Here is an 11,738-nt window from a genome sequence, read left to right on the forward strand (position 1 = left end):
CTGGTGGTCGTGGTGGCAGCAAGAGACAGAATAATAGTTGGTTGGTAGTGGTGATGGTGGTGTTGGTGGCAGTTATCAATAAAAGGAGAGGTGGTGGTGGTGGTGGTGGCAGCAATAGGAGAAAGGAAAAGAGTTACAAGTAGGGGTCGTGGTGATGAGGAAAGGGAGAAATTTTGGATGAGTGAGAGATCGAGGGGGTAAAACAGTATTTATAGTACATATTGAATGGCAAATTCAACCTAAGATAACTCCTGAATTTTTATTACCCATGAGAAAATGTAGGTGCATTTTAAAATTTGTCAAAATTTAGGTGAAACTTTTTATTATTGCCAAAAAGTTAGGCGTGCTTTTGACGACTTCCCTATACATAAATATCTAGATTAAATCCAATGAGCATATTTGGTTGATCATATAAAGTGAAATAGCATTTCAATAATAGGCATAATGACCTCTTTTTAATACAATTCCCTAGAATGGTAAAAATTATTTCCAGAAAATTGCTGAAGAATGATCTTTATTCCCACCCTACACCACTAAGACACTTTTGGTGCTTATACATGATTTTTTGTACTTTTTCTATGTCTATGAGCAAAAAAACTTCTAGTTTTTACCTTGCACATAAGCATGCATGGCTTACATTAATGCTATCATTTCTAGCATGCATCATTCTTACCATTCAAAACTTTTACAAAGAAGATCCTTACACAAGAATATGTGCGGGTGTGGATAGTTGTGTGTGCATGTGCATGTGCATGTGCCTGTGCATGTGTATATGTGTGCTTGTAGCATGATTGTATGCAGTTAGGAGCATGGACCAGTAGCTTCTACTAGATTCTGGACACTGAGAGGATTTAAGCCAATGGTTTAATGCAAACATCATACTTACATAACATGTATATAGCATAAATATGTGGTACTAATGGTAGCATCCTAGGTACATTAATGTGTATGTATGTATGTATGTATGTATGTATGTATGTATGTATGTATGTATGTATGCATGTATGTGTGCATGTATGCATGCATGTGTGTGTGTATGTGTGTATGTATGTGTACACTCAAGTGCATGCACATAATATAGATATGTATGTGTATATGCATGCAGATTTGTAATAAATGTATCTATGTATGTGTGCATACATATGTACACATACCTTTTTCCTGCTTGACACACATAAACTAAAAAATAAGGGGAAAATTTGTTGGCATAAGCCTAGAATTTGATGCCTGATTCTAACCACATATAATGTTCATTTTATCTCTTCTAACATCATAGCTTTTGCCTTATATTTATATATGTACATAATCAAAAAATATACATATATATGAGGAAATATATTAGTGGTTCTGATTCTTCTGAAACATGATATTGTATGGTTGTACCATGGTACACACATGTTCGTTCTTCTGAACCATGATATTGTATGGTTGTACTATGGTACACACACATGTTCGCTTGGATCTACCAACTCAATGTTAAACTTGACCATATAGATTTCTTTAGCATTACTTATTTACCATGTCAGTAGCCTTAATCAATGTTGTCAGTATCGGTATCCATACTGAATCATTTGGCCAACGATTCAGCAGTATTGGCCAATACCGATACTCAAGTGAATCGTTCTGTATCAGCCAAAAAAATAAATAAAAAAACATTAAACCATTAAACTAATATTGAAAATGTTAAAAAAATAATAATTTTTAGTATTTTTTACATTTATTAAAAAATAGCCGATTAAGGGGTGATGTGTATCCATTTTCTGCCAATACGATATGTATCGGCCAATACATGCCGATACGCACACATAGTGACAACATTGATCTTAATTGTCCACAATAATGTGCCAATGGATTCAATTTTCAAGGTAGCGAGAAGAACGACAACTCACAATTCATCAAGATGATGATGTCTTGAAATTGGCCCAAAATCTTTTTTTGAGACAACTTCAACACATGATAAACATAAATAGATCATGCTTTTTTTTTGTCAGGTTGCCATACGTCCAAATGAGTTTTCTTCTTCACTTTTTTTGTTGTTTTTTGACGAAACTAAACTTACATACATGATCTGCATGTTTAGGTTAGTAGGAATCGGGTCTCAGATTGTCCGATTATGATGTGTAGTCATTATTTTATGAGCCTTGAAAAATCAACAGCTTACAATGTAATTTTCTCAGCTAAAAAAATTGAGTTTTTTCATAAAAAGAACACGATCCAACAGCTGATCTCTAGCATTTGGACCATGCGGAATACATCTATGAGTTCTAATTTTAGATCAACATGACTTGAACCTGAGTTTTAGCTCATTCAGACATACATACATATATAGTGATTGGCAACTCCTAACAGTAGGAGGGTGCAGACAGGCTTAATTTTTCTTTTTCTTTTTTTGGAATTTGACTGTACAGATGTGATTGACATGGACTGTTTAATAGGAATAGGCTTTTGGATCATTGGATTATGACATGTGAGCAGATTCTTAATAAGGCCTTAAAAATCAACAACTCAAAATCTTTATAAATTTAAAGACTCATAAAATCATATATTTTTTCATCAAAAAAACATGAACCAACAGTCAATTCCTAGCAAATGGATCATGCTAAACACATCTGTGGGGTCAAATGTGTTAAATAAGGCTTGGAAAAATAAAAAATCAACTGTCCACACCATATGGACAGTTAGGACTTAGGAGGAACCCCCCTCTCTCTCTCTCTCTCTCTCTCTCTCTCTCTCTCTCTCTCTCTCTCTCTCTCTCTCTCTCTCTCTCTCTCTCTCTCTCTCTCTCTCTCTCTCTATATATATATATATATATATATATATATATATATATATGGATTTGTATTAGCTACACTCGATTGTACCTACAATTGAGTCGGAATCTCATTATGCGAGTTATTATGACACAATCTAACCTCATAGATGTGTTCAGCATGCTAGATTTAGTACGAATCGACTCTTGGATCATGTTTTTCATCTTTTTCGATGAAAAAACATGGTTTATAATTTGAGAAAAATCAATGCATTTATAGCCATTGATTTTTGGATCGCTGGAAAAACATGCATACAAGTTGGATTCCGACGATCCAAAAGCCAGTTCCCACTAAATAAAACACATAGATCACATCTATGGTGTTAGATGTGAGGAAAAAAACAAAAAAGAATTCTGCCACTTTGCTAAGTCGATTGTATTTACAATTGACTGTAGTAAATATAATATATATATAGAGAGAGAGAGAGAGAGAACTGTTTTGTATTAATCCTCTCCTGATTAACCCTTCTCAAGTATGATTATTAGTTGTTTTTACATTGCTCCTCATTTTCATGGTTCTTAGAACAATGACGACCTCTTCCTCTTTTATAAACTCTCCATTTCCTAATCAAATAGTAACTGAGAACTAAATTAGACTAATTTTATCATTTAAAAAATAATTTTACCTTTCATTTACAATCGTGATCTGATGGGGCACCTCAGCAAATCTTTGTCTCTACTGAGAAATTTATTCCCAGAGAATAACCAAAAGGAGATGATCTGCTGTTAAAATTCCTAGTTTTATTGCATGGCAGGAAAAGGATCAATTAGTTGTTTGTGTATGAAAGCAACTCTTTTACATGAAGTGATAAAATTTATGGGCTATTTCACATTGTGGCTTTGAGTAAATACCATGCACTTAGTAAACTTAACTATGAAACTTCTAAGATAGTAGGCTTTCTTGAGTTAAAATAGCAACAACCCAACTTGCAGCCATTGGAAATCCCATTAGTGATGATGAAATATGTAGCAGATTGTTTGTGTATGAAAACTAAATAAATACCTTTGTGACCAAGTACATTGGTCATGTCCCTCATCCCATGTTTGCCGTACCTAGATTAATGTTGCTTGAACATAAATCCATGTTTTAAATATCTTCTTACTCCAAAAAAATAAGATAATTAGCCTTATCATGAAGGGTTAATATCAAAAAGTTCTTCAAGCATAGGTTTTCGGATGCAATAATGCTAAATAATTAATACTAATCGAGGGAGGGGTCAGCAAATTTATTTTAGGTGTTAAGCTGGCATACTTTTCCCACCATCACCTCCTAGGCCTTCAAGTGTTACATTTTAGATTTATAAAAAGATATAATAAATTAGTTCCAATTGTTATTGGTAGTATGTGTTTCTACATTGAGGCTTCTTGTCACCACACCAGCATGCTTTCCAGCATCAGGTCCAGTAGTGTAGAAAGCATGCTTTACATTCTATGTAGTCAAAAGCGCTAGACGGCGCCTAGGCGGCATACGTCTAAAAGGCCTAGGCAGGACTAATCGGCCTAGTCGAGCCATAGTCACCTATATCATTCAAGGTGTTATCTCAGCTAGGGTATTTCTCAAAGAAATTTTCAAAAGTTGAAAATTCTTGGGAAAATCTCAAGAGTTTAAAATTTTGAAAAACAATATATAAATAACAACAAAAAACCAAAGAAAATAATAAGTTTTGCATTATTTTCTTTCAAAAATATAAAAAAACATGTTTTAAAGGTTTTAAAATATAAAAAAAAAAAATAGGAAATGCAACCTTTAAATAAATAAAGATTTTTTCCCAACAAATATCATGATAATATCGTGATACTTTGAAAATATCGCAAGATATTCCCTTTAATATCAGGTACCTTAAAATATATTTCTTGTTCCCTTCTATACAATTGTTACCACTTCTATACAATTGTGTATACCACTTCTATACAATTCACCTGTCAAATATTTTCTTGTTCCCAGTATTCAACGGACATATCAACAACCCAATCTCACAGAAACATGCTCAAACAACCCAGGCTCAACAAGAGCATAGACTGACATACCAACAAGAAAAAATCGAGCTCCTAAACTTCCAAATAGCAAGAAGTCAATTCTCCAGCTAATGAAAAATATAGCAAACCCAAGAGGTCCATGGCGATTTGGGCAGATGGGAATAACATGATCAAGCAATCAAAGAACTCCTTGAAATACTACGACCGAACAATACGAAAACCATGTCCAAATCCGATCACAACTGCAATTAAGAGATACTAAATTTCCACCAATTCCTAACCTAAATCATGCCGATGACAATGGAATACATTGTGTATGTGTTATTTAATTCCCCAAAAGTTTAAGCAACCAAGAGCCACTAGAGACCCGAAAAGAAATATGCCCTCCAAATCCAATCAAAACTGCAACGAAACAGATACTAAGTTTACACCAATTCCAAACCTAATTCCTGAGGAACAACAATCAAATATATTGAGTACGTGTTATTCTTCTGTTTTATGACGAGAACCGGGCCACTTAATGGAGCCCCCCCCCCCCCCCCCGCCCGCCCCAAGCAAGGCAAACCCCAGGTGGGGGCGACGACCAACCTGCTTTACGTGGCCCACATTCGAAAGCTACGGACACACCAACCCGTGCACCGGCGAGCTTTGATCCAGCGCCTTCACATCCACCCCGCTGGCCACACGATGGGTGGTGGGTGGATTTAGGCAACCAAGATTCGCTCGAAAAGAATCGAGCAATTCGAAAACCACCCCCAAATCCAATCAAAACCTCAACAAAGATATACTAAATCTGCACCAATTCCTGTTGACGACAATGCAATCATTGGGTATACGTTATTCGATTCCCCAACAATGCAAGCACTCGAGAACCACTAAAGAACCGTAAACTGGGATTAGAGAAACAGCAACTGACCTGAGAAGACGAGGAGGGCCGGCTGGTTGGGGTCCGGAGGTGAGGGTCTGGCGAGGGAGGCCATTGGGATGGGGATGATGGGTTTGGGGGTAGGGACGACGGCAGACTTACATATGAATGGCCCCAACCAACCCGCCATCTCTCCCGCTCCAACAAAAACCGCCGCTCCGTGCTGTTCTCTTTTTGCACGGATTATCAACGACAGTGAAGGGCACTGACAACGCTGCTGCTGCGCAAGATCGCCAGGGGCGAGCGTGTGAACGATTATTTCGCGAGACCTATAAGGGTGTCGATGGGTTGGATCTTCATCAGAACCAGTCGGTTGGGGCCAAATCTATCTTTGAGGTGCTGGTACCCAGTCCACACCCGAGACGACCAGACCTACTATATAAAAGACAATACCCGGGTCCTACAAGAATAGCTTAAACCAAAGCTAATTCATACCGAATAAAATATTCCTTTTTTAAGTTTTTCAACATTGGAAATTATGAGTCTTCAGCAGAACTCAAACCGAAACTTGAGTCTAGTATCAAAATTCATAAACCATACTCAACTTCATATACTAATTTGACCTAAACATTTAACTCAATTTCTTAATTTGACCTCCTTGTTTATTACCCAACCCATATCAGACTCGGGTCAAAATCTCATTGAGAATTGGCACCCAGATCAATAACTGGTTTGCACCTATCGGGCTGGGTGGCATGGACCAAACTCTCTTTTTTTCATGAATGACGGGCAAACCACTCTCAGGAATTGGCTAAATTTGTCGTACTTGTGGTTGCTTTCCTGAGGGTATGTATGATGTGCCATTCCCAATGTGATTCGGACAAAAATCTTGTTGGGAACAACGATTTTCAACAAACGTTGAACGCGGCGAACGGTGTTCCGCGCATCTGCCGCGTCCTTAAACATATGAACTTTTTGTTTTACCTTCCCTCCTATTACAAAATTAATAGGGACGAGGGGAACGAAATATTCTCGACAGACGTGCCTCAACTCTGAAGCGAGGTTGCCGTCAATGCTTCATCCACCCCTGCCTTCCTCGACTTTCTGTCTCACCTCCTGCCGTCTGAGCGAGAACCACCACCACCAGAGGAGGGCATCGCACAATCCTCCCCCACAGTTGTGTTGCCTCTGCAAAGGGCGCTCCTGTGTTGCCCCTAACTCTATGTTGCCATTAAGGCTCCTCTTTCTCACAACCCATCACCACTTGGCTCGTTGCCTTCTCCGTAAGCCCTCTCCTTATATCTCCTGTCTTCACAAATTAGGCTTTCTCCTTTTTGTCATCTCTCTCTCTCTCTCAAATTAGGGTTAGGGTTTCCTTCCTGATCCGTTATTGCAAACAATTTATTTTTCTTTTGTTTTTTTCTTGTTTTGGTTTCCTGGTCCTTTCTCATTTGTTTTGCGACTCTAGTTGATTTCAATCATGGCTCAACCTCCTTTGTTTTTTTTATTCGTTCATTTTTTGGGCCAATTTTTGAAGGTTTCTCATCTTGGGTTTTGCATATCCATTATTCACTGACTTGATATATAATGTAAAACTCTTGAGGGAGTTTTTAGCATTTGATTTGTGGGACAATTCATAAATTTTCTTGGGTTTTGTTTAAGGTGGTGTTTTTTTCGTATGAATCTCTTAGATATTTGTCTTCTAGGTTGATATTGAACTTGATCTTTTGGGGAGGAATCGTGGTTGAGATATTGATCTTTAGTCTTCTAGTTTTGGAGTGGGATCATGTAGGTCGAGTTCAAAAAAAAAAAAAAAACGGTTTTCTTTTTGTTTTGTTGGTCTTTTCCGGATTTTGTCTTTTAGGCTTATTAGGTGAGATCTTTAGTCTTTTAGGTTTGTTAAGTGAGATTGTTAGATGGGCCACGAAGGAGTCGCCCAACTTTAGTTGAGCAAGGGATAAGCAAGGGCTTACCCCTGATTTTTATCTATTGTCCTTGTTAATGCAAGGGTTTTGGCACTTATGAAAATGAAACCTTGACCACCCGTCTAGCAGCCAAGCCCCCTTTCTATTATACCAAACCCCATGAGACTGACATGGATTCAACCCTTTGGTAATATACTTTCAAAAAAATGGCTGTATGAAAAAAAATGTTGTATTTTTCAAAAAAACTATAATTTGTCAAAATTCACTAATGATCAAAATCACAAATGTTGGGCATTAAAATTATCATTTTAATATTCACAAGTGTAGAGATCCTTTGTGACAAACTTTACTATCATTTTTTTACTCATAAATTAAAGGATGAGGAAGTCTATATATTTTATGAAAATTTATCGTATTGTAGGTCAAATTGGCATGTTTTCCCAAATGACCTTCAAAATTACAAATCTACCTGATGGCCAAATTTGTAGGTTCTTGACCTTTTTAGGACCTCTTTACCCTTGGCATGAGCGGATCTCTTAATTTTTGTGCATTAAGTTGCAACACTTTATTGATCTTGCTAAATTTTACTAACAACGAAAACTGCATGATATTTTCACCAAAACTATAAATTTTGCATAATATATGATGCAGAAATGACTATGTTATACCCCAACAAAGTAGATTTGCATAGTGAATGTGTGCATCTTCTCTGCCTCGCAACCCTCATACGAAATTTATCCTCGCTTCTTTCGCAACCCCTATGCGGGACTATGAATTGCGTGACACTTCTTGCGAAAATTCTTTTCTTGTGAATTTCGTCAAAAAATCATATTGGCCTGGTATAAGTGTTTTATAAAATTAGATGGCCAACATATGTTGATGCATGTCTTGGGTGATGATGATGTAAAATTAATGTTATATAATGGTGATGTTTACTTAGTTGCTAACAAATTATAGGTGCTATCAAGGGTAATCAAGAAGTCATTGCTTGTGGAGTTTAATAAGAAGTTATTTTTTGCAAAATTAAACAATAAGTAGTCATAAATGATGTAGAAGCAGCCAAAAGTGATATATAATAAGCAATTGATGAGAATCTTGTAGATAATGTGCATCTATCTCAAACATATTTATGTTTTGATCTCCATCTTTTGGAGAACATCTCTCAGTCTCAAACAATTAATTATGAGAGAATCACTCTAAAGGATGTGAAACCACATGGACAAACCAGCGTTGATGATATTCATCGCAGCAAGTTGGATGACACACGTCATTCTAATGTCGGTGACAAACAATCTAAGTAAATGTTGTTAGACTTTCTAGTATATGTTTGAGTTTGAGTTATTGTTTTTAATGTTAATCTTGAAAGTTGGAAATGCATTGAACGTTACATGTATAAAAAGCAAAATGAGCAATATATATGATAAATTTTGATTTAATTTGTACAATCAATCAATCCTTTTTGTGTAGTAGTGATGATGGCCATAATTAATAATCAAATGATAGCGATGATAATGACTACACCATGTCAATTTAACATACATAAAAAATTATAGGAAAAGACCAAGACAACGATGATATGGATAAATAATGGTGGGTGAGAATGATACACAAATAACATTTGAGAAGTTAAACTCTTGGTTCTCGTTAAATGGTTTCTTATTCAATGAAGAACAATTGGAAATCATTGAAGTAGAAACATTTAAGTTGTATAAGGATTTGAAAAAAAAAAAAAACGATTGTAAACAGTTATAGTGGCTAATAACATACTCAAACGATAACAAATTTGCTTGTGGTAAAAGGTTTAATGATGTTGTGCATTGTCATGAGTATTTGAATGATCGTGTAATAAGAATAACTATTAGATAAATTTCATAAAAAGCTATAGTAACAGAGTCACCGTCGTATGTACGAGAAGGAACCCATAGACTATGGTTGATTGTCCATAGAAGATCAACTGCACAAAGATGCGTAGAACACCATTCTTTATAGTCAAGAAGTATAAAAATGAACATATATGTGGTGGAACAATTAACAACCTAGTAGTGAAAAAGTGCATTCAAAGTGAGTTTTATGTGTTATTTATAAACACTTGCATGATAACCCAAAGATGACTTCAAAATAAGTTATGAATGATATAAGTCATAAGAAAAGTATAGAGTTTACTCACAAACAAGCACGACGTATACAAGAATTGACTAAAGAGGCAATATATGTTTCATTTGAAGAGTCCTCGAGGATGTTTTTCGTCTATTGTGATCATTTGATGACAGTTAATTGAGGATCAATATGTGTTATTAAGATCGATAAAAAATATTTATTTAAGTACATGTTCTTATCATTTCGTCATTGCATTAATGAGCTTTTAAAATGATGCCTTCTAGTTCTTATGGTAAACAACATATTTCTAAAAAAAAACACATGAGTATATTGATGTCAGCTCATGATATTAATTTTATAAGTGAGATATTATTTACCCTTGCAGATAAAGAGTTAAATGAGTTATGAGCCTAGTTTTCTAGGCATTTGAAGGCAGAATTTGGATTAAAATCCAAGTTGGACCCAAAGGTTTTGATTAATATCGTCCTTTGCACCCGTGCATGAATGATTATCCAGATAAAATTTAAAATGTTTTAGTAAATCAGTCGATGACCATTCATCACCACAACCTCATGTGTGCCACCCCCCCCTAGTGCACATGGATCAAACTTTTTCTTAGTTTTTTTTTTCATTACAAATAGGGCACATGTTCGAATCGTCAAAACCTCATGTGTGTCACTGTTTATAAATAAGGCACATGGATCAAGTTTTTTTCTAGTGTTTTTTATAAATAGGGCACATATTCGTCTCATCGTCACCACTGCTCCAATTTACTAAACTCTTGCTGTTATATGGAACTGAGTATGGTTGGTGAAATTTCATACCAGACCTGAGATCGACCTGAGTTTCAATTAAGATCCGTGATTCTTTCAATACAAAAAGATAAAAAGTTTATTTTACAGGGTATGAACCAAGTCTGGTTAATGTAATTCTTATAGGATCTGGATATGATTTTTTATATGGTAAACCCGATAGAGCCTGGTTTCAGATCCGATATCTGCACCTTTAGGTCGGATCTAGGTTTGAACCCACCTGGGTCTAAACCAGATCCGCCCCTCAACACCTCATGCAAAGTTGCAAACCTCGCGGTCCATGTGGGCAACTACCGCTGAGGTAACGATGGACCAAGTTAAATTTATAAACGTGTGCTTTTAATGGATAGAGCATAAATTTAGGTGCGTTTTTTTTTAACAAAATAATAAACTTGAGTGTGGTTTTATTATTGCAGAACTTTAGATGTGTGTTTTGAAAATTGTATTTTAAAAAATAAAAGAAAAAGTAGACAAATCTGAAAAAAAAACACGTGTCCAATAGTCAAAAGCTTTCATTTTTTCCTAAAGTTGGCATTGTGGAAAAGTTGCAGGGTAGTTTTGTAACAAAAGGATTTTTAGCTTTAACGTGGCGGAGTGAAAACGACTTGTTTTACCCCCAACAATTTTACATTATTTTGCAAGCATAAGTGTCATCGGGCCAACCCGAATAGGGTCTGATAGGCCCTACTCGAACCCAGATGTGACATGAGATCGAATCGTGTGCTCTTGGGTTCGTGCTGGAATCAGGCTACCGAGCTCATGCAGGGCCGGACTCATTTATTTTTTGAATGGACTGAACCCGGTTAAAGGACCCATTAGTAATCGGGCTAGGCCGGTCCGGGTCCAATTACTGTCGAGCGCGAAGTGCAGCCTGGACAGAACTCATATCGGGCCCGGTACTGGTTGCCCATCGGGTGCCCGGCCCGATGGCGACCTCTATTATGTAGAGAACCGTCCATCTTTAAACGGACGGACAAGATCGGAGAGTGTAAGAAAAGAACAGCTGACCCGCTTTGTCCGTCTATCTCGAGATGGACGGTTCATATAGACCCTCCATTTCGGTAGAGGCTCTTTCCTGTCCCAACAAACTGAGCTTCCAACCTTCTCCCTCCCTCTCTCCTCACGCACATTTTGGCGGGAAAACACAGACATTTCCCGCCATCTCTCTCTCTCTCTCTCTCTGCGCAGAATCTCGACAATGTCCTCCAACTCATCCCCTCTCCCCAATCGAAACCGAAATGGTAAGCAATCTC

General features: G+C 36.8%; 1 protein-coding gene across 1 annotated transcript in view; it reads right to left on the reverse strand.

Annotated features, from left to right (window-relative positions):
• MEE18 (maternal effect embryo arrest 18) overlaps positions 1-5,895 on the reverse strand; it is a 94,654-nt gene extending 88,759 nt beyond the window's left edge. Inside the window, exon 1 of the mRNA XM_089983032.1 lies at positions 5,703-5,895. Within this exon, the coding sequence (XP_089839158.1) occupies positions 5,703-5,841 (139 nt within the window). The 5' untranslated portion in view covers positions 5,842-5,895. The remainder of the gene's footprint in view (positions 1-5,702) is intronic.
• Positions 5,896-11,738: the final 5,843 nt, after the last annotated feature.

Source organism: Nuphar pumila, chromosome 12 (genome assembly GCF_984573655.1).
Source record: "Nuphar pumila chromosome 12, dmNupPumi1.hap1.1, whole genome shotgun sequence".
Taxonomy (NCBI): Eukaryota; Viridiplantae; Streptophyta; class Magnoliopsida; order Nymphaeales; family Nymphaeaceae; genus Nuphar; species Nuphar pumila.